The 21,692-nt window shown below is 48.1% G+C and overlaps 5 protein-coding genes across 8 annotated transcripts in view; 1 reads left to right on the top strand and 4 right to left on the bottom strand.

The window, feature by feature from the left end:
- Positions 1-54: 54 nt before the first annotated feature.
- Positions 55-1,298, bottom strand: LOC120893500. The gene is made up of 3 exons (XM_040295437.1): positions 930-1,298; positions 660-865; positions 55-597 (listed from the first exon to the last, which is right to left on the bottom strand). Exons 1-3 carry the CDS (start codon positions 1,169-1,171, stop codon positions 278-280), a joined length of 768 nt encoding a protein of 255 aa, XP_040151371.1. The 5' UTR covers positions 1,172-1,298; the 3' UTR covers positions 55-277.
- Positions 1,299-2,428: 1,130 nt separating this feature from the next.
- Positions 2,429-3,524, bottom strand: LOC120894263. Its single transcript, XM_040296748.1, has 3 exons — positions 3,225-3,524; positions 2,959-3,164; positions 2,429-2,888 (listed from the first exon to the last, which is right to left on the bottom strand). The coding sequence occupies exons 1-3, from the start codon at positions 3,470-3,472 to the stop codon at positions 2,581-2,583; spliced, it is 762 nt and encodes a 253-aa protein (XP_040152682.1). The 5' UTR covers positions 3,473-3,524; the 3' UTR covers positions 2,429-2,580.
- An 84-nt stretch (positions 3,525-3,608) lies between these two features.
- On the bottom strand, positions 3,609-4,983 carry LOC120898406. Its single transcript, XM_040304226.1, has 4 exons — positions 4,779-4,983; positions 4,384-4,702; positions 4,022-4,322; positions 3,609-3,951 (listed from the first exon to the last, which is right to left on the bottom strand). The coding sequence occupies exons 2-4, from the start codon at positions 4,632-4,634 to the stop codon at positions 3,748-3,750; spliced, it is 756 nt and encodes a 251-aa protein (XP_040160160.1). The 5' UTR covers positions 4,635-4,702; positions 4,779-4,983; the 3' UTR covers positions 3,609-3,747.
- Positions 4,984-5,314: 331 nt separating this feature from the next.
- LOC120898407 lies at positions 5,315-9,339 on the bottom strand. Of its 3 annotated transcripts, XM_040304227.1 has the most exons (5): positions 9,186-9,339; positions 6,397-6,789; positions 6,233-6,334; positions 5,980-6,142; positions 5,404-5,902 (listed from the first exon to the last, which is right to left on the bottom strand). In XM_040304227.1, the coding sequence occupies exons 3-5, from the start codon at positions 6,291-6,293 to the stop codon at positions 5,404-5,406; spliced, it is 723 nt and encodes a 240-aa protein (XP_040160161.1). In that variant the 5' UTR covers positions 6,294-6,334; positions 6,397-6,789; positions 9,186-9,339. The 3 variants fall into 3 exon arrangements, with proteins under 3 accessions (XP_040160163.1, XP_040160161.1, XP_040160162.1); XM_040304229.1 differs by lacking the exon at positions 9,186-9,339 and having other exon boundaries at positions 5,315-5,902; positions 6,397-7,188; XM_040304228.1 differs by lacking the exon at positions 9,186-9,339 and having other exon boundaries at positions 6,233-6,328; positions 6,397-7,194.
- Positions 7,889-21,692, top strand: part of LOC120898404 (acetylcholinesterase) — a 62,995-nt gene continuing 49,191 nt past the window's right edge. For both annotated transcript variants that reach the window (XM_040304223.1, XM_040304224.1), the window contains exons 1-2: positions 7,889-8,103; positions 10,418-10,812. The gene's annotated coding sequence lies outside the window, so the exon portion shown is untranslated. The remainder of the gene's footprint in view (positions 8,104-10,417; positions 10,813-21,692) is intronic.

Genomic DNA, 21,692 nt, shown 5'->3' on the forward strand with positions numbered 1-21,692 from the left:
GCTATGTAATTATGGAAGAAATTGGTCGATGGAAACAACAGATTGACAGTTGGATCACGTTTAATGAAGCTAAAATTGCGAAGTTCCTTGGAGGAAGCACACAGTCATTGCTTTTAATTTTCCATTAACAATTGGTTATAATTTTTGCATTATACATCTACACAGCCTTTGCGAATTGGATAAGCGATTGCTCTATCAGTACAATAATCGATACGATTTAGGTAAACATGGCACACAGCAAACGGTACGGGTCGTCGCGACTCCTATCCGCGGCACTCTAGCAGGTAACCGGACCACCTTCGCCTCCACTGGTAATCATGTCAATCAGATCCTGTAGCGAAATGTCGCCCAACATTTCATTGATGGCCGGTTTGAGCTGCTGCTCGATCGCCTGCGTTATTGCCTGCTGATTGTTGTTGATCAGGCCGGGCACAGCCAGCTCAACCATGCGGTTGAAGGCGAAGCTTGCTACCGGATTCAAGAATATGCCCCGCACATCCGAGCGTACCGACTTGAGCGTTGGGGTGATGACCAAATCGCGAACCTGCAGCTTGTCTCCACTGATGGCAACCGATGCGCCGCCCTTCACCGTGAGACCTACGAACGAACAAGCATTGTTTTGAACAGCTGACCTAATGTGGGGCATTAAAATCGATTACCTTTCAAATCGAAGCGGAACGAGCCGAAACGGTTGACGGGAAGTACACCGATCAGCTTCAGCTTCGTCTTGTACTTTCCCTTGGTACGCAGCGCACCGAAGAAGAGCTCAAAGTCCACTCGCAGTTTAAGTGGCTTGACGTCGATCTTTACGATTTCAAACTCATTCAATCCATCAACGACCACTTTGTTAAGCTCTCCCTTGAATCTGCGAGGTGGAAAGTACGCGTTACAATCGATTGCTATGTTATTATTCTATTCCAAATACTCACTGGATAAGCCTATCCTTCAGCTCCATTTCGACATGTTCTAGCTCAAACGGGGCCAGCACAGGAATACCGAGAGCCGGATTGGGACAAACCATCGACAGACGGAAGTCCTCCAGAAACTTGATGATCAGTTCGTTCAGCGCATTATTCCGCGGTTGAGGCAGAAGAAACCCCTCATCCTGGTATTGTTGTGCTCCGGCCAGGCCGACCAGCACGCTACAGGCGACAACCAACAAGATCTTCATCTCGCGAGAACTCGAGCGATTGCACGGTTGTATAGCACTTAAAAACTTAACAACAACGCACTATTGGCGTTTTGTGTGTCACTTTGCAACGCCACACAACTATCTCTGATGGGTTGCCGTCGCGACTGAAGTGTTTAAATACTGCGCGCAAGACCACCAATACACTCCCCCATCATCATGCTGTCGATTCTTTATCGGCAGTCCCGAAAGGGGGTTGCAAAACTTAACCCACGAGAAATTCCACCCGCTCTCGGTAGGGGCACTTCACGGTGTGGATACTGTGCCAGCGAGTGTGCATTACTATCAGCGAAGCTTCAGGATAATCCCGCTCACATCTTGAACCATTCCGGGAGCTTTGCACGAGAAGCGGTCCCCCAAAACGAGCTACTGCTTCGACCACTTCAGCCCGTTGGGCCCGTTCGCTTATCATGAGCTCCCGATGGAGCCGTGTACATGCACATGGTGGCCGTTGAAGTGCGAGCATGCCGAACTTGACCGATAAGTTTACTTAGCCCAATTTCAAGGATTGCACGATATGGAACTACAAACCGAGGCCAGTCGTTCGACTGACCAAGGTAAATAGTTTACCTACCAGCCGGTCCGAACGGGCGACCTGGAGTGCAACCCAAATAAAAACACAACCCCGGAACATTGGTGGACGACGTAAGCCTTTGAAATGCTCCCAATCAATTAGTCAATGTCAATCGTTTGGGCTGGGTACAATGCTCTCGAGTTGACCGATTTGGAGCATCGTCTATCTCAGGGGCCTCCAAACTTTTCAGCTCGCGGGCCGCATTGCTTCAAAAATAACTATGTTGAGGGCCATTTGACGCTACCTTTAAATGATGAGTGAACGTTTAAATCTCGTTTTTATAACAAAATACTAGCTATACTTGTACAGCTTCGTGTTACTAAAGCTTGATTTTTGTCTAAGAAAAGTAAAAACTACAATTTTATTTGAAAAAGTCAAAATAACGTAATATTTACTTTAACTGTGGCAAAGTCATCGTGGGCCGCATTATAAGCTCTTGAGGGCCGCATGCGGCCCGCGGGCCGTAGTTTGGAGACCCCTGGTCTATCTAATCAGGCGTGTTGGAGGTTCGTGGTTTGAAGGTGCACCTGCTGAATTTGGACGTTGACATCACATTGACGACGCAAAAGTCAATGCAGAACGCTGATCTATGCACGTGCAGAGTTGGGTTGTAGAAAAGTTTTTAGATCTTACGAAGTCGATTTGAAAAGGAACATAAATATGGATCAATGTTTAGCTGAATCGTTCTAGGAACCCTGTTTCAATGTGCAAAACATCATGCAAGTTGGGCAAACTTGAACGCAGCGGTTGTATACAGTTTAATTGTTTACGAGTGAATGTTGTATGCAACTTACGTCGACTGATTCAAATGTTCTCCTCACCCTGTGCTAACGGTTGCGTTTATGATTCGAATAATATCCGGTAAATCGTATTTCCACAGGATTTCGTTTAGTTTGGATCGAATCTTGGTACGAATTTTCATCGCTATCGCATTGCGATTGCTGCGCAAATACTCCGGTATCTGTCCCGAAACTATCCGATTAAACAGGAAGGTGTTCCATGGTAGTAGCATCACATTTTCAAACTCCACCTGGCTAGATTTCACTGCAAACGAGATTCTAACATCGCGCACGAAGAGATATCTTCTCCATAGATCAAACACTACAGTGCCATGCATTGTAAGTCCTAAAAAGAATGTGACAGAGCATCAGAACTTGGTCGATTTTGATGCAAACGTATCGAAAGGCAACCGTACCGCGTAGCTGCAATGAACATTTCCCGGACCGATCGAACGGCACGAATCCAGCTAATTGACCCTTTGCCGCATAACGTCCGTTCGTTTGGAGCGATGGAAAGGTCAGTTGAAAATCCAGCTTCCGGTCTGAAATCTGTACATTTAGTGCTGTAACATCGAACACATCCAGCCCGCGTGTGATGCCGTCGTTTAGCTTCGCGCTTAATCTGTTGGAGAAGACAGAAGCGATAAAATGGTTGGATGGAAAAGACTCACGGTGTGCGTACCGGAGTATGTTGTTATCAAAATCATTGATATGAAGTTTCTTCCACGTGAATGGTGCCAGCACGGGTAGATCAAGGAGCGGAAATCCACGAGCCATTTGTTGTCGAAACTTTTCTACCAATTCTAGCGTAAGTTTATTGACCTGAAAAGGTGTTTGTTGAGAACTTCCTGCTGGAAGTGCAACGAGAGAATCTGCCCACGATATGGTTGTGATTAGCACAATGATCCGTAACACAGTAGCACGACCCATCCTGAAAATTCAATAGATCCAACTGAATTTGATTTCTTTCTAAACTGGACGAAGTAATGGTTCAGAGTCTACTTCGATCCCTCGTGGTTCCACGTTAAGGCGGATGTTACACAAAGTTAATGCAAAGGAAAGTGAATTTGCGTAAAATCAATTTATTTATAAATGATGTATCTAATCCCATCCACCGTTGAGTTGCAGTAGTAGTTATTGCTCCGGTTTTACATAAAGTTTCAACTAGTATTTATCTCTTCAATGCTTCTATGCACGATCCTGATCTATTGTTGCATAGGGATCAGCGCGAACAAGTCTTCCAGCGTCATAGTGTTAAGAACGGAATCAGCGATAGGTATGCCTACGCGTGAAATAATATCCGTCACTTCCGGAGCAAAGTTGATAAGCACCGAAGGAATCAGATCCTCAATGACTACGTTGAGCAGATCGGATAGTTCTCCTCCGAGCAGCATTCCCTCGATGTTATTCTATAAACAAAAGTGTACATACGGTTAAACGGTATGCAACTGCGAGTCTGTGTGTGCAGCTTAAGCCTACCTGCAGCGAACCAAGCCGCACGTTGGCTTTCAGTTCGGGCATGTGCAGGTAACCGGAGGGCAGCTGACGCAGTAGAGCCGTTCCCTGGATGCGTAGATCGCGCGGAGCGACATGGAAGTTGCCCAACCCGAACACCGGAATCAAACCGAAGAGACGACCATTTGCATCGTAGTGTCCGCGGGCGACCACGTCCGGGAACAGGAAATCGTACCGGAACTCCATCTGCATCACGTTCAGTGTCAGTGTGCCCTGGAACCGATCCAATCCATCGACAAACAGATTGCGCAAAATGGCTGTAAAGCTGAAAAAAGGGGTGTGTCTATCACATTGCTGCCCTGTGTCGCACTGCGCTTCTCACCTACTCTAGCAATCCTCCCAAACTTAAGTCCACATCAAGCCGATCAGTCTCCAGTGGAGCCATCACGGGAATGCCACGTTCCGGGTCACCCGTGCGCAAAAGCTCACGGATATTCTCGAGCAGCTGAGCCAGCGCCTCGTCAAGCGTTGCACGTTGCTCAGGCGCCAGTGCTTCCGGGCGTGAGGGCTGGTGTGGTATAGTGGCAGCATTGCTGGCGACCACGAACAGTGCCACCAGAGCAAAGAAACGACTCATCTGGAAAGCTGAATAACACTTTACGCTTGCAGAATGGGAGTTGGAATAGGCCAAAGTTGTACGGAAGACTGTAAACAATCGAATCGGCGAACGTATCTTATATTACATTCCGGTATCTTATCGAAGTTCTACTGATTAGGCTACCGTGGGGGTCATAAGGTGATCAATGGTGATAACTCACACGATGCTCTTTGTGCTGGTAGTAATACGAATGTTATGGGGTGTTCCAGATCAGAGTAAGAAGTATTACAGAGAGCATTTCCGAATGAATAGCTGGCATAAACGTTGTTTCTAAATAGTTAAAACAAAGATATCAAAACATAACCATCAGTTGTCAGCTGTCTGGAATGCGTGAGTATAATATGGAGAGAAACCCTACATTCTCTAATCGGGATTTGATAAGATATTTCAGAAATCGTTTCCACCAACTTCTTAACCATACACCGGCGCAACACGTTTGTTTAGTTGTATATTTTGCTCCATAATCTTATCAGTTCTACCCTAGACGATTGTTATCGAGTTCGAAACGGTGATCATAGCACTGTCGCGCTTTAAATCCGCAGACAGCCGAATTAGTACCGAAGCACAAAGCGCTGAACAAAGAAATATTCGCCCTCACAAAACGAAGATAGCAACTTCAAATTGTGAAGATAAAGTGAGTTCCAGCACCATTGAACCGATTCGCGTTAGCAATTCGCTGGCATTTATTTTACGCAACGGTCAAAAGTCGATCCCAAAACCAAACACGGCCCACAGCACACAGCATCATTTACGGGAACAGCAAACCCATCAGGTCCTCCATGGTGCGGGTGGCCAGGAAGCGGTTTGCGATCGGTACGACCAGCGCGTTCAGCAGGTTGGTCATGCCGTCGGGGAAGTTACGCAGCACCGACGGTACAATGTCCTGAATGACGGCGTTCAGCAGATCCGAGAGGTCACCGCCGAGCAGCAGTCCCTGAATGTTGCTCTCGAGCGAACCGATCTGCAGACTGATCGAAAAGTCGGACAGCTTCAGGAAGCCCTGCCCATTGTCGGTGATGGTGGCAAAGCCGGTCGCTACGACATCGCGCGGGCGCACGGAGAAATCGCCGATACCGAAGATCGGGATCAAACCCCACAGGCGGCCATTGGCATCGTAGAAGCCATTGGCACTGATCTCAGCAAAACGGAACTCGAACGGGAAGCGAAGCGTCGCCAGATCGACCTGCAGCCGTCCCACGAACGTGTCCAGTCCGATAATGTTCATTGGAGTGAAGCGTGCGTCGAACCTTTACGAAGAGGGTTTAGATTTGGTTTCAGTGAGTACGTTTTTTGCAAGCAAATTCACATTCATCGTGTCCCATACTCAAGCAAACCACCGAACGAGGCATTGATGAACAGGTCCGGATTATGGTAAGGTGCAAGTACAGGCATGCCGGTTTCCGGGTTTCCGGTGCGCATCAGGTCACGCAAGTTCTCCAGAATGCGTCGCATGATCGCATCCAGAATGATGTTCTGTCCAGCGACCTCTGGCGAAGAGAGAGAGAGAGGCATATGTGGACGCAATGTGGCATGAAATTGGGCACTTTGGGCATACACTGAGCCGTTTTAGCACTTACCCTTCACCCCGACGTTGGCCGTCAGAGCCATCAAGGCTACCACAATCAATCCAGCACGCATTTTATGTGTGTTTGTTTGGTCGCTCGAGCTAAAAGCTGAAACTAACAACAATACACTCTGAAACTAACAATTACACAAGCACTAAAATTGCTGCAACACCTACCTTTTCCTTCGAACGTTGGACAAATAAGCCCCTACATCGGTAGAAAGGTCCCCTTTATAGGTTCGAAGACCATTATCGGCTCGAATAATTCATCCATTCTTATCATGTGCTTGGTGACAGTTTTGTTTTTCGAATCCACGGAGCGGGTGCGATTTAGGGCAGGACCGATGCCCAGTTTAGCGAGGGTGGCAGTGATGGTGGAATCGAGTCGAGATAAGCTGGACGAGATTAACCCGAGCGCTTTGGTAAAGCTTGGCTCTCGTGTCGCACCTGGTCAACTGGACAATCGATTCGATTTGGCTACCGATTGTAAAGCGTGTGCACCTGGGTTGTCGATAGCAAAGCAGACGGGCCCACCAAGACAAGCAATAGGTCAGCGTGCTGTGCTGCTACCTAAAGCGTAGTGTGTTTTAGGCAGAAAAGCAAGAAAAGCATAGGAGTTTTTGTTGCCGCATCTTTGCCAACCTTTTGTGCGAAATAAATCAACTCAGACAAGCTTTGCTGGCGCCTACGGTCATAAAGCCCGAGTGACATTACCTCCTCGCTGGGGATCATAATGAATAAAACAAAAAAACACACACACCACGAAACACTTTTACTATCTACAGAGACATTTCGCTCATGCTCGGAATGACGTCATTGCTATGGCCGTATGACGTCATGGTTGTGTTCTTTTTTCCCCCCCAAACTGTATATTCTCTCTTGCAGGAGCATGCCGAACCGAGCAATGACAATCGGAAGAATCTTACCGATTGCTGATGCTTTGGTTGGGAATGCTCTCGCAATGTGCTCCAAACACTGGGAGATACTTCAGTTCCAGTGTGCTGCTGATACACACTGTGATACGGAAGAGCACGAGAGAGAGAGGCTGCATTTCTAAAACAGGATAACAAGATCATGCGTCAATTTCCCCATGCCCGAAGCGTGCACCACTGTGTGCGGGGAAAACGATGCTAGGATGCTCCCGGCATTCGATAAACATCAGGTTTGCCTTCGGTTCGGTTGGGTGTTTGCAAATTTATTTCAAGTTTCGTTTAATTCTTATCGAGTTTGATGACAGTTGCATCCGGTAATACACAATAACGTTAGCGTGTTTTGATCCTCCCAATTTCTGACAAAAGATTCGAAACAATTTCATTATTAGTTTACATTGCGCCCAGTAGCTTTGGTGGACGTTGAATTAAAATATAAGGACACTTTGTGTAGTAAGTAGCTGCATTCCTGTACCGGTTCCATAGGGTACCAGTGTCCAGTTGGGGACTTAGTCCTTATGAGTCTGAGAGGATAGGGGGAGTTGGTTTCGTGAGATAGCCAGCGAACCAACAGTGAACGCAGAGAGCAGAGCAATTCTGCATCAAGTACCCGAATGGCACACGCACACACACGATGACTGTGTGCGGTGGTATTGTTTTTCCGCCCGATGGTAGCTACTTCTCCATCCGAGCAACCCAAGTCCGAGTCGCACGCTGGTTCATTTCCAGTATGAGATAGAACTCGCTACGAAGCGGTTGTGGTGTTTGCGAGTGCTCTGTACGCGTGTGATTAGTGCTTGCCTGTGTGGCCTGAGATATCGCTCTGCCAGATTATCGAAGATCTGTGTGCCCTGGTAGGCGTCAGTGAGGAAAATCCCTTTGGAAACCTCCCCCACCCTCTACAACAGTGTCGCAGTGTCGCCCGAGTGTGTGTCGGTGTGCCACGTTTTGGAAGGTTGGTGAGAGCAAAACGGAGTGCTGGGACGAGATACAAGTGCGACGGTAATGCAAAGCGCTGAAAAAGAAAAAACACATCCACGATACAACCGAACACAATAGTTGCTGATGCTTTATTGCGTCTTGGCGCTGCTGCAGTGTACTTGTGAGCGCAAAGAGGTCGTGCGGTTTGTGCTTTCTTCTCCCAAGTCATTGCAGAACTGGTCATAGTAAACACACGCAGCGAAAGTCAGTCATTCTAGCGCATTATGAACACCGTGACGCAGGGGGAAAGCGTATTGTGAAACCTTCCGAAAAGAATTCCACTTTCGCTGGAAGCAGATTCCAGCGCTTTTCCATTGCTTCTTGTCTCGCTCACTTTTTCGCTAAAGGCCGACTCTCTTTTGCTGGCGTGCTGGCCTTTGTTCCCGGTCAACAAAACCGGCAGCAGAACCGCTGCATTGGCGAAGCTGCAGGCTGTCTTCGATTGTCTGCTGTGGCCGGTCCTGCGGTCCACCAATCAGTGGTTGATAGTGTGCGTACTACTGCACACACACACACACACACACACACACACACACACACACACACACACACACACACACACACACACACACACACACACACACAGTAGGTGACCCAAACCCGACAGGGTCCTTTACGCAGCCTCCCCGCTTTTTCCGGTGTTAAGAGGCACGGCGGCGCCCACCAACTCCCAGCGGGCTAATGAAGCACTCCGACCGTCTTGATTGGACGGTGCGTAGTGTATTGGGAGGTACATTCTACCTTTGCTGCTGCCTGCTAATCACCACAAACGATGGTGACGTTGAAGATGATGATGATTGTTATTTCGGTTCTTCTTGTCCACCCATCTGCATGAGCTACAGGAGCGAAAATTATGCGCTCAATATCTCGAGCTGGCCATAAACAATGCTTTGCACAGCAATGGTCGGTCGGAAGAAGGAAATGGCCCTGGCTCGTGTCCTTGACGGTAAGTCCTTGCGCGATGAACTGTGGATGCGTTGCGCGAGAGCATGCAAGGACGGAAAGGGAGGACAGTCCAGCTGTTTGGTTTTGTTGGTGGCACACATGCACACACACCTTTCACTCGACTTTCCAGGAAAATAGTATGCTCCTGCCCCGATAGACGACGCGTGCGGAGGAGACCCTCCTAGTGGAAATTGGTGGCAAATGGTACACCAGGTCCAAGAGGTTGCGGCACGTCATCTGCAAGCAAAACTTCACTGCAGTAGTTGCTCCGTAGACGGTTTCGTCTTCACACGTGAAGGTGGCATCGACTCGGAAAACTTTGCTCCGCAAAAAGTTGGTACGAACTCCTCCCGTCGCCTTCCTCTCCCTCTTCTGCCCCTCAAATGCTCTCACCACATGTGCGCTGCCTGTGTCCGCCTTGCAAAAAGGCTCGTCCTCGTCCGTAGAAGGCACGGTTACCAACACAGACACAACACAGCTTTAGCCTTGCCAGAATAGGAGTGGGAGTAGTTTGGGGGGGTGTGCGGGGCAGAGAGGATTGGCTTCTCTCGGTAGTAAAAGCTCCTTTCCGTCGCTGAGAGTTCGCGCGCTAGCGCTGTTTCATTCCCGCTTTCACGGGGCGCTCTCAGTGTGCACGTTTTCCCCATCAGTTTTCCCGAAAAACGAGAGCGAAAGAGAGAGAGCCAGATTTTACTGCCTGCGGGAAAAATGCCAAACAAATTGTGAGAACAGGAGACTGACTCTCTTCTCTCTGAGCAGGAGAAAATGTGTTTGCAGCGGAAAACGGGACGGAGCATAATTGTCATGCTGTGTGTATCACCGCGCGGGTCAAACCCGTACGTACTTCGGGTGTCCTTTTCTCAGTCAGTCGACCAGTGGAACGGATACCGTTGTGTACTGTGCGACCTTTAGCGAGCCGTGGTGTGCACACAGAACCGGGTTGACGGGTTTGCTTCCGGTTGATTCGCACAGTGTGTTTTTGGGCAGCTTTTGTGCAAAGGTTGATCCGGATGGCGATAGGGCGATAGGACAGAACTGTGAATTCGAAATCGCCATTGCAACGGTTCGCTGTTTCAGCACGGCTGGCGAACAAAAGTCGGCAAGAAGTTCAAGTTCAAGCAGCGCTCAAAGAACGCAGCGGACCGCGGAACGAAGCCCGAACCATTTGTCCTTGTACACTTTGACCAGACAGGCGGGCGACCAAGTGCGGGCGATAAGGATTGGGTAAAAGTTGCCACGCGTAAAGTCCGTGCGCTGGCAGATGATGACGAGAAGGTAGAGCCGCCGTAAGCAGCAGTACACGAGTGAACGAGTTTCGCAAACTTTCTATTCTTGCTTTCCAGCGGTATTGTTCTGTGCGGTGTGTATTGGTACGGCCAGAAATTGGCAACCATTTGTTGTGCTGTGAGTGAAACCTCTAACATTGACGGTGAAAGTTGTTGCAAAGTGTAAAAGTTACAGCGCAACTTACCGAAATCCATTCGGCTGTATCGAATTCGGCGTGGCGCACGGTGGCTTTGTGTGTGCGTTGGTGTGTATTGCGCGAGTTAAGTTTACGCTCTGCGGAATTTGTAGTTTGTCGGTGAACAAAACTATAATCGGTGCGTGTAGTTAAGGTGTATCCCGTGTCCCGTGTATTCTGCATTAACCTGCGACGAAGCAGCACGGTTTGAGTTGCAAGTTGCTGTAGATGAGCAACGCTAGTGGATAGTTCTAGTGGATCATAGGAAAAACTTAGGTAAGTAACGTCACACTTGTATCGTGTAGCAGTTGTCCATTGTTTAAATGTCCTACCCATTCCAATAACCTTTGAACGAACATCCTTATGTTGACTAGTGAGTTCTGAAGAAAGTTTAACAATGCAACAAAAGTCAGCTTGAGTCATTTAAGTTATTAATGATTACTTAATATAAATTCTTGAAATTCCCCAGAAAATTCCTTGAAACTTCTTCTTCTTAATGCCTCATTGCGACACAGATCTTAAGGGATGAATAGAAGCTTATTTGCTTGCGAATACATTAGCCAATGGCAATCAAAATTGATGTATCATGGGGAAAGTTTCGGCGGAATAATTCGCCTTAAAAAAGTTGCCTATTGCTGCAACTCCCCTGTCTCAATACTTCCCCTTCCCTGCCCAACCATTCGCGCGTGAGTGTGCTTTAGCTTCATTGTACCGAAAAGTAACGAGCCACTCAGATGAACAATGACTCTCTGATGGATACCGATACGCTCGTGAAAAATCGCCCCGTCCCGTCCCCCGGGCGGTCGATTGGAAGGAAAAACATGCATCGCTCATCGTTGTTGACACAGCGTTACACAGCCACATCATCGCACCCAGCATGCTGGTGGGTCCCGGTAAACCGGCCACGCTCCAACACGCCACACCGACACCGTCATGCCAGCAAGGAAGTGCCAGAAATAGCCGAAGCGATGCTAAATAAATCATTCCACATGCTTCAAACGGGGGGCGCACACTGGGTTTGAATAATCGATCGAAGGGAAACACATTTTTCCGCCTGCCTGTGTGTGTGTGTGGGCCATCAACGCAATTAGGCTGCACGACTGAAAGGATTGGCCTGCTGCTGCTGCTCGGATGGCCAATTCGGGTCCATTTGCATGTGTGTGTGTGTGTTGTTGAGTTTAATTTCTCTTTCCTCAACGATGTTAGGCGGGGAACGATGAAGGTTTTAAAGCGTCCACTTACCGTCCTGGTCCAATATTAGCCTCGAGTGTACGGGTGCGATGACGGCCGGGAGAACGGGAACTCTTTGTGCTGTGGAAACAATGCCTCGGAAACGATGGCTACAAAGCTTGCCCGCTTCTTGAGGCACAGCTCCCACCGCTGCCCTGGCCAATGCTCCGTAAACTAAGTACTTGACTGCCCCGCCCGTCGCCGTCATCTTCACCGCCGCCGCCGCCGCCGCACGATAAATGTTTAACCAACGGCGGTTGCAGCGGGAAAACAGTTCACTTTTAAGTATTGTATCGTTTTCGCCCACCTCCGACTTCGCTTTCGCTTTTCGCTCCATGTTGCCATCCACGTGGACAGGATGGAGCTTGAGCTTTCTTAAAAATCCCACTGCCCAGACTTTAACGTCGAGCCCGTCAACGCTCCTGCCTTACGTGCTTTGTTTGCGTGTGTGTGTGTGTGTGTGAGCCTTCCACACACTCTGCACCGGAAAGAGTCTGTCGGGAGTCACGTACGCAGAAGGACGTACGGAAGACAAATAAACCAGCGAGCAAACAAACAACCCCGAGTGTGGTGTGTGTGCCAAGGGAGCAGGCAGCCGGGCTGGGCTGGATGGGTGGCGCACACACCGTATGGCCGTTTCCTCACGGTTCAAGGTTGCAACGGGAAGCGAACTTCTCGCGTAGGAACTGGAAGTGTTTAAATTTTTAATCATCAGTCACCCACTGTACAAACTGCTTGTTCAGGGCGCACACAAAGAGAGTCTGTCAAAGCAGCAGCAACTGCAAACGAAAAGCGAGCGCGGAGTTGGAAGAGGCCATGAAGGTTTCGACCGAATTGACAATCGTAACAATGGGCCAGGGATGTTGGCAAGCTTTGTAGTTTTGTGAATGCAATACAAACGTATTGCTGACAAGATTGGCAGGAAACGGAACTGATTTGTGCATGGCATTGGTAAGCTCTTTGGTTTTAGCAAACAATTGTTCGGCTCTAAATTCAATAGCTTGTCTTTGAATTTAAATATAATGTCTCAAACATTGTACAGCATCTTTAAAAACATCTCGAGCTAAATCGATAGCGATTCCGCTGTGGAGTAGTTACTGGGAAGATATTTCCATCAGAAAACATAACTATCAATGCAAATGGTACGTATGGGCCCTCTCCGCTTTAAACCATAAACCGACACTGCTGCTCCCGCTGCAAGCAGCTCAAAAGAATCGTTTATTTTTATATTAAAATCAATAAAACACACAGCAATGGTATTGCCACGCTTAATGGCCTGCCACAGTCGGATCGGAAGAAAACCGTCCGCGCCCAACAGAACTTAAGATAGCAATGCCTTCATGTCTAAGCATGTCACGCGCTCCCATGTCGCGCTGTAGGCACTGGACAAAACCCGACTCGATTAAGCCGTGCAAACGTGTGTCTGTGTGTGGGTGAGGTGGATTTGCTGTTGTCATTGAGGCCTACAGGAGGAAATAAAAACCTACCGAGTCGTTTTCGCACGTATGCCAGCTACACTGGCTGCAAAATTGGAACGAGCAAAAGCTCTACCAGCATCGCCCGACAGTGCGGAAGATCAATGCATGAAGGGCGGCCATTTTTTGCCGTTGGCCACAGCATCCAATGGCTGAAACGCATGCACGCTTGTTTTTCTTGCGCTGCTTCCCCCGCCGTCCACCATGTGTGGAAATAATATTAAAAATTTATTGCACGTACTTAATCTCCACTGTCGTCGCACACACACAGTGGGTTTCAGCAGGTTTCAGGGCCCGGGTGGAGGAGAAGTGGGATCATCGTTGTTCTCCCGCACACGGGTGTATTGTTTATTTCCTACCGCTGTGGAGGATTACTGGTAGAAAATGTTTCGATCAGTGGACTCGCAAACAAAACTGGAGCACGGGCGAGATGATAGTAGCAAAAGAAAAGCGCCCTTGCTTGGCTTACGATACACGATCCCAGGGGCGGCAATGTCCCTGGATGGGGAATGTGAGACCACTGGGAGACCCGGAGAATCGCGGGGTGTAATCGAAACGGACTAGATTGTTGCCGGCATACTGGCCCTGGATGAAGGGACACACCACGGATGGAAGCTAGGGATTTGCACAGGAATATCGGTGTGTTGCGGCCTGCAACATTGTAGCCAAACGCGCAGCGCTTGTGTGCGAATAGTTCGTGTGTGGAATATCTACTCGGGTAGCGGAACAGATGAAGTCGTACTGCTGGCATTGTTGGTGTGCAGCAGTGTGATTTATCTTGCATGTGGTCGTACTAAGATACACCACTGGATGTAACCAGCTTCCATGTGCTTGCCGGTTGGGTTTCACATCTGCTTTCCTTTGCGGTACTGCTGCATATTGCCGGCATTATGTTTTATTCTTACATTTCATTTTGTAAATTTAAATCATCGTATTGCGCTCAGTTCATAATTAGTAAACATGTATCTTGTATGAAATTAATGGCCGTGAAGCTGTACGTCCTTTTTCGTTTTTTGGCCCCTCCAACTAACTGTGTCATTGCGAGCGACTTGTCTTACCCGTTCGTCTGTAGCGATGCTGAGTGGATTCGTTATGCTGCTACTGCTGCTGCTGCTGCTGCGTTCATTGCTCCCGCTGTTAATGAATCGCAAATATTTCCATTACCAAGTGCATTACGATCGAGGAGAAACAGTGCCGTAGCGAACGCTGTGTGTTTGTTAGCTAGCGAGCGCTTTTTGAAGGTCTTACCTTCTGCTTCTCCTTCCCGGGCACGGGCTTCCTTAATAAAGTCAGCATTAAAATGTCGACACCGTCCGCAATCAGCACCACCCAACCCTTCCACCCTCCATGCCCAAGGGCTGGAAATTTACGATCCTGGTTGGATTAAAACATAACGAGAAAATATTTCCGTTTCGTTCCGACGCAATCCCTGGGCGGAAAAGGCGGGGTGCGGAATCCTTTGCTTTGGTAGATAGTAGCCGGCAAGCAGTAAAAGCTTGAGCAGAACAGCGAACAGTAGCCGTTGCGAACGTCGAGCACGAACAATCTAAAATTGGCCGGTGGCGGAGAGGGAGAGCCAGCTGGGAAGCAGTGAAAGCCCATTTTCCGCTGACGAGAACTAATCACAAACAAAGCTACCTCCCGGTGTCTCCCGGCGTCAGCACTTCCGCTGCCGAGCAAAACGTAGCACGCGTTGGGCACTAACAGGCGGGCGACGCTTGTTCCAACGCGAAAGAAAGTCAAACCCAAACTTCACTGAATGCTCATTTCGTATGCACCAATACAAACGAAATGCGTAACTGTGTGTGTGGTGGCGCATACCAGGCCCACCCCCCGAGCCAGACGGCAAGCCCCCGGTTTGACTAACTTCACTCGACTGGGAGAAGTCCATTCGGTTCGGGGTTTTTGGGGTTGTTAGCGCAAACATTTCTATTACCGCCGAGACGCCGAGATGGCATTTTTGGTGACTCTTTCCTACATTTAACTACAAATTCCAAGCCCTGCCCCGTTTGAACACAGCTGACACAGCGTTGCAGACAAGCGAGAAAATGCCAATGGAAAATGTACAACGTCGCTCCGTCGCATTCACCGTGAACCGTGGTAGAATGCGTGTAAATGACTTTTGTGCTGTATAATTGCTACCAAGACTGTTGCCTGAGGAATTTCAACTGCAACAAAAGTTTGTTAGGTAAAAACAACAAAGCATCAAAGCGTTAAATGGTTATTGTATTGCCCACAGCTTTCCTACTCTCCACATTGAATCATATGGATTATTACATCCATTTTTATTTTAAATAATAAAAACTTTGTCTGAGCCTGCCAGCACACCGCAGGCCCGCCACCAGGCAGACAAACACACACACTGTTTGTTCATTCCTCCAAGGTGTGGTAAAACAATTTCATCTCAAACATTTGATTACTTTCCAACAATGTGCGTAGAAGTTGTTTTGTTTCGTTACTTCTCCTCGTGTGTGGCCATGTGAGACGTTCTTTCGGCATAAATTCAAACCATTCGGTACGCCAAACACTTTAAGCCTCATTTCGAGCAAAGAGCAAAGGCAGTACAGTACAAACGCGAGTACATGCTCTTACACATACGAAGGGAAGATGGAAGGAAGGCCTCGGCAGCCCCAACGCGAAGACGCAAGAGCAAACGTAGCAGATTTTTGCCACTTTTTGCTTGCAATCGGGTTTTTTTCTTTCTCTGCTCCCTTGTTTGCCCTTCATCTCTTTCTATCTTAATTCGCTCCCTCTCTCTCTCTCCTTTTCTCGCTCCGATCGAGTGAGCAATGAAATGGAAAAGCTACCTTGACCGAGCAGAGCAGCGGAAAGCGAGTATGTTCAGTATCAAATGACGGGCTTGGCATCGCACCCAAGCCAGTTGGCGGGTGGAAATTGCTAATAGCCTTCAGGCGAGAAAATGGTTTTTCGTTGCGCCTGCAGCACGAATCGTTTGGGGGGAAAAACAAAAACCAAACCACACAAACATCGACAGCATCGGAGCGGTGAAGGAAAAAGACGACTCACGCCAAGGTAGGACCACTTGGACACCATATCATTCCACACTGTGAGTGGTGCGCTGGTGTTTGGTCGTTTTCTGTACTGAGCAGCTTGATGGAACCCTCCAAATGATGGGAAACGGAGTCGGTTCCGGTAGTCGTGGTGTGTGTGTGTGTGTGTGTGTGTGTTTTTTGTTCTACAGCCTTTGTACTACCGTTGTCTTGCACACGGCACGGTACAACCATGCGCCTTTCCCGCCCCCATAAAGATGCGGCTTACCGAAGCGAGGCCAAAAAGTTATCGTTGCGCCCCGAGAAAAAAAACGGAGCCCCCGAGAGCGAAGGAAAATGAAAGCGAATGTAAAACTGAAACGCGCACTTATCTTACGCGCGGAGGGATTTTTCTCAATCATCATTCGGTGGCTGTACGCTTTTGGGGGGGCTTTTTTGCTGCTGTTGTTGCGTGGTGTGCGTGGTTTGTTTTTCTTTTCCCCCCTCCCCATCGCGTTTCCTTTTTCGCTGGCAGTTGTTTTTGCCCATTTTTTTTCTTCTGAAGGCAATCGGGAAACCCAGCAGAGACCCAATTTCGGAAAGCATGGCAGAGTGGCAGAGAAGCTGCTGCTATATTTTGTGTGCATAATTTTCTGCGTGGGGCAGCATTTTCTTTGCCTTTTTTGTTTTGCGCTTTGCTGTGCTGTGCGCCAGTCGACAGTCAAAGTCAGACCAATTTCGGGCCAGGTCAGCAGATTGGCCGTGCGACGGAGGCATGGTAGCGCCGAGTGCGCACGTCGGGCGGCGCAAAGATAAAGCAAATACGCACCGAACGGACAAAAAAATAGGACCCGGATAATAATGGAAGTAATAAAATTTGTTAAATTGCTCTCGAGGCAGCATGATTCAGCGGCTCCGGTGCTGTGCAGAATGGGAAGAAGGGAAGGGGGCGAGGGCGGCAGGTGCGTTTGGAAGAAGGTCATTTAAAAAATTGAAGCAATTCGATTTTTGTGCAGCATTCGCTTGGGAGTTGACAGGCTTGGAATTAGGGTAGAGATGGCTGAGGGCTGTTTGAGTGATTTGAATACGGTGGAACGGCTCTGCTTAACGTTTAACTTATGATCGTTCGTTGAAACAGAACACGATGAAGGATCTCTCGAAAACATTATATTAACTAAATTACATTGTTATCCAATCAGAGGGAATAAAAAAAACAAGAAAAATGTTTTGCACCTTCCACACCTGTGTTGACATGTTTATAATGATATAACGCCAGACAGACTAGCTGCCTACGGCATTTCATCATCGTAATGGAACTGAAACGCGTATTTTTCTCAACATCCTCCATATGCCATTCATTGACAAACAAAGCGCTACGGATGCACCAACATTGAAATCCCCATTAGCATGGAACTCACGTTGAAGCTTGGAACGAGTGTATCATGCTGCATGACGGCCAGATTATTATCGATCTTCTGTCATTTGCTAACTGCTGTAAACGTATTTTCCCCGGCAGGAGCTTTCTGCGTGGCCTCTCGGTGGCTGACGAATCGGAAAATGTTTTGCATCTGCATGCCGCTTGTCGCGAGGATGCAGTTGCAACAGTAAATGAGAAAAGGAAATATCATGCAGAAAAGCTTTTGTTGCTTACAGCTCAGCTGTGCACAACACTACGCCCGGACCATCAGCTCCATTTCCCGTGCATAACCAAAGAGTAAAATAAACCCATTACTCCATTTCCTGGTTGTGAAATAAAGATACCTGTGATTGTGCATCCTTGTTGAAAATCAATTCATTCCATCGTTCATTCAAGAGCAAAATACACTGCAACAGCAGGACATCAATGGCCAATGTGTATAAATAGAAGCAGGAGTTCCGTTTATCAGTTTACCGAAAAGCTGCACCTGGACGGCGTCCTGAGGGCGGGGCAAGTAAGTTTATCCACAGAAAATATGCTTTTCGTACCTTTCGTACCGACGGTGGGGCAAATTGAGGTGCTTTTTCTTGTCTCGCTAAACCGCGCCTCTTGACTCTCGCACACAAACAAAATCACTGTACTGCACCAGAAATAGGACATCGCCCGCGGCCACAGCCCTGTTGGTTGCATTTCGGGTTGCGGGAATCAGGACAAGCAAAAAACCGCACCCAAAGATGTTAGGACAAATAGGACCGGCAAAGGGAAGTAGTCCCACACACACACACACACACACTAACAACATACGGAGCTTGAAGCTATGCTGTCTTTGCGCATGGTGAACGGAGGAGAAGAAGGAGGCGGAGAAGGAGGTCTGCCAGTAGCCCACCGGCAGCCACAAGGCCGGAAATCATTTTTATGAGCCCCTCCGTAAGCATTAGTGGCGGTCTGCGTCGGGGGTGTTTGTGTGTGTGTGTGTTCGGGCAGCTCGAGTAACCGTGCTATATGATAAAGGGAGGAGAATTGGGGGCGCACTGCGGCGGATGGAAGATTTTGCCGCACTGGGTGGTGGAGGGATGCGGAATGCCGAGAGGATGAATTTTTCATGCCCCGTGTGCCAGCGAATATCTGCTTTATTATTGCGTTTGCTTCAGTTCAGCGCACATTTACCTTTACTCTTTGGGTGTGCGTTTGCTGTAGTTGGGAACAAAGCAGCGGGTCGAGAGCTTTAGATTCAAAATTCTTCCAAGAGGCTTTAGAAACAATCGTGATTTATGGCAATGTTTTGGGCAATTTCGGCAGAAAATTAAGGCATTTTCAACATTTCAGGCATAGGTATACAATATTTTAAATTTGAAGATCGACACTGGCAAAGTATAGTTGAGACACAGGCTCCACTCACACAGGCACCTCATGAGACACAGACAATTATATTTAAACGCAATTATGTTTGTACTTTCCGTGTCATGAAAACTCGAGCAGATTATGTTAAGATTCATTAACTTTAGCATTCATTAGTAGGACAAAACTCTTCTTGATCAAAACCATGAATCTCGTAACCAAAAAACCAAATAAATAAGCTTGAACTATAATATCGGTGTAGATTCAGTTTTCCAATGGAGACGCCCGGTCGCTGACATTCACTACAAAGCACCAGGCGTATCCATTCGCCGTTTTACCTACATAAAATATTGTCTATTCATTCCCAATAAAGACAAAGCTGTCTACGATACACAAACACAAACCGTGCTGGAATTTGGTGCCATAAAAACTTCCCCATTATCTTTCGGAAAGACAGACAGAAATATAAAATAATCCAATACCACCCAGCACGCCAGCCCACCGCCAACGAAACTGTCAATTCCGTGGAGAAATCAGCCCCGGGGCAGTGAGTGTGTTTCTGAAAATTACAACCGATAAGTGTCCATAAACGTGCCCATAAAAGCCACATAAATCACATTCCGTACTTATCACCCCGGTCATCTAACACATCGGTTTCACTCAAGTCCCACCGGGTATGGGGGTGTGTGTGTGTGTGTAATGGCCATTCTTACGCGACCACCTCCACCATGCCGGCTAGGGGTGAAAGCGTTTAAGGGAATTGATTTCTCTCGTCACCAGTGAGTGTGTCCTTTTAGCCGCGTAGCTGACACGGGCCTCCTCCGCCAGCCCCTTCCATCCATTTATCATCGTGTCGTCCGGGTCACCGGGTTGCTGGTTGCTGTCTCTGGCTGCCCGGCAGAAGACGTCAGCTCCCCCGGCGGTTCGTTAAATGGTTTCGTTCGCTGATTAGCATTTGGAACAAAATGAATTATGACACGCTAGATGTTATAAAATTTCCAACCCATTCCGGCACGATAGTGTTCGTCACTCGGCGTCTGAGCTACTTGAGGGAGGCGGACTAGGGGGTTTAAATACGGGTAGAGCACGAGCCCACTACCAGCGGTTCCTTTGAGTGACGTGAAAACAAACGAACCGAGTGCGACACGCAAACGGCACGAATGGACGAGAGCGCACAATGGACAAAAGGACGATCATAAAGCGACCATACGAGCAAAAGGCAACTTTGGGACATAAAGTCAAACAAAAATATTGACCAAAAGATGAAAAGTTTCGATGAAAATAATTTCACAACTCGCGAATGAATTGTTTCTTTGGTTAAGTTAGTAACTTAAGCCTCCAATAGTCGCCATTTCCACAGTCTGCTTCATGCTCAGTGTGCCTTTCTTCACGCTACCAGTGGACGCGAGCCTTCTGGAGGGGGGACGAAGCGGAATGACCTCCGTAAATCATATGTTTTAGCTACGACCTTGGCAGTGGCGAGGGAAAATAATAACACAATCATAGCTTTTTGTATCCTTCCCCCTCATGCTGCTCCATCCTCGTCTCATTCGTTTTTTTCTAATACGATTGCATTTAAAACACAAAAGCAAAACAGTTCGTGAGTAGTCAGGAAAAATCAGTTTCAATTCGGGCTTCCCTTTTTGACCATTTCCATTTCCGAATCCAAATGGTGTGGCGCCGGTCCTCTAACACGCTGATCTCGTGTTAAGGTTCGTGACTAAAACAGCAACAGCAAAAAGTGGCGGGGGGGGTGGAAGAAAGAATAGCTGTATCACGAGCACGACTTTGACTTTTCAATAACCTTGAACACGTATAAGCCGTGCAAGACACGTGCTTTTTCGGCGAAGAGTTTTCATCACTCCCGGCTTCCCACCCCTAAGATTAATCAAAGCCAACTGACCCCTAGTAGGCTCTTCCGAGTTTGCGACACACACACAATCAAAAACAAACGCACAGTTTGCTGTTAAAGAAAGAAGCAGTGGAAAGTGTTTTCCACCAATCCACATTTGGTCCCTTTCGACCATCGACGGCGGAAGCCAGGTTTTTTTTTTGGGGGAAGAGACGAATTTTTGTGTCCCTTACTTTCCACCGATGTGGGTGTTCCTCTTCTACTCGTGCGACGAGCCCCATTTGGCGGGACAGAAACCGCTCCGATAGCACACCACACACACTCCCACCGGGGACAAATCCGATCCCTCAAATCGGATTAGATCCAGCAATAAAATTAATTGAATTGACCTTCGTCTTGGGCGACTTACGGGACGGAATCGAAGCGCTGTCGTCTGCTTGTCGGTGGTAGTGTGGCATTAAACAAGCGAATATGAGGGGGGGGGGGGGAGTTCGACAGGGAGAGAAATCCTTCGAACCGACACCGGAGGACTACAACAACGACAGCTAATCGTACCACCACAGTCAATCCATTTGGTAAAGGCTCTGGGTGTATTTTGCTGTATTTCTACTCGCATTCTCTTTTGCAAAGGATTTCACACTGTCGGTGAGTATGTGTGTGTGTGTGTTTTTTTTTTCTTACGAACCCACAGGAGCTTTTGTTCAGCTCGACTCTGGTAATCTGAGGTAAACGAAACCAGGTCGGCCGTGTAGTTCAGGCTGAAGGCGCTCAAGGTGCTCATTAATCTGTTCACAAGGGCTGGTGAGTTTGCAGGTGTGCGAAAGCGTTCGAAGTTCGGTTCGTCGCTAAGAAGT

Source organism: Anopheles arabiensis, chromosome 2 (assembly GCF_016920715.1).
Source record: "Anopheles arabiensis isolate DONGOLA chromosome 2, AaraD3, whole genome shotgun sequence".
Taxonomy (NCBI): domain Eukaryota; kingdom Metazoa; phylum Arthropoda; class Insecta; order Diptera; family Culicidae; genus Anopheles; species Anopheles arabiensis.

Excerpts from the sequence above, each read along its gene's own strand:
- LOC120894263 (XM_040296748.1), bottom strand. The coding sequence starts at position 3,472 with ATGGGTCGTGCTACTGTGTTACGGATCATTGTGCTAATCACAACCATA. Across the intron at positions 3,165-3,224 it reads TTTGATAACAACATACTCCG|ATTAAGCGCGAAGCTAAACG; the intron begins GTACGCACACCG and ends CTTCTCCAACAG. Across the intron at positions 2,889-2,958 it reads ATGTTCATTGCAGCTACGCG|GACTTACAATGCATGGCACT; the intron begins GTACGGTTGCCT and ends CATTCTTTTTAG.
- LOC120898406 (XM_040304226.1), bottom strand. The coding sequence starts at position 4,634 with ATGAGTCGTTTCTTTGCTCTGGTGGCACTGTTCGTGGTCGCCAGCAAT. Across the intron at positions 4,323-4,383 it reads AGTTTGGGAGGATTGCTAGA|CTTTACAGCCATTTTGCGCA; the intron begins GTAGGTGAGAAG and ends CCCTTTTTTCAG. Across the intron at positions 3,952-4,021 it reads TGCGGCTTGGTTCGCTGCAG|AATAACATCGAGGGAATGCT; the intron begins GTAGGCTTAAGC and ends TTTTGTTTATAG.
- LOC120893500 (XM_040295437.1), bottom strand. The coding sequence starts at position 1,171 with ATGAAGATCTTGTTGGTTGTCGCCTGTAGCGTGCTGGTCGGCCTGGCC. Across the intron at positions 866-929 it reads CTGAAGGATAGGCTTATCCA|ATTCAAGGGAGAGCTTAACA; the intron begins GTGAGTATTTGG and ends TCCACCTCGCAG. Across the intron at positions 598-659 it reads GTTCCGCTTCGATTTGAAAG|GTCTCACGGTGAAGGGCGGC; the intron begins GTAATCGATTTT and ends GTTCGTTCGTAG.
- LOC120898407 (XM_040304229.1), bottom strand. The coding sequence starts at position 6,293 with ATGCGTGCTGGATTGATTGTGGTAGCCTTGATGGCTCTGACGGCCAAC. Across the intron at positions 6,143-6,232 it reads GGCCAACGTCGGGGTGAAGG|AGGTCGCTGGACAGAACATC; the intron begins GTAAGTGCTAAA and ends TCTCTTCGCCAG. Across the intron at positions 5,903-5,979 it reads TCGTTCGGTGGTTTGCTTGA|GTTCGACGCACGCTTCACTC; the intron begins GTATGGGACACG and ends CTCTTCGTAAAG.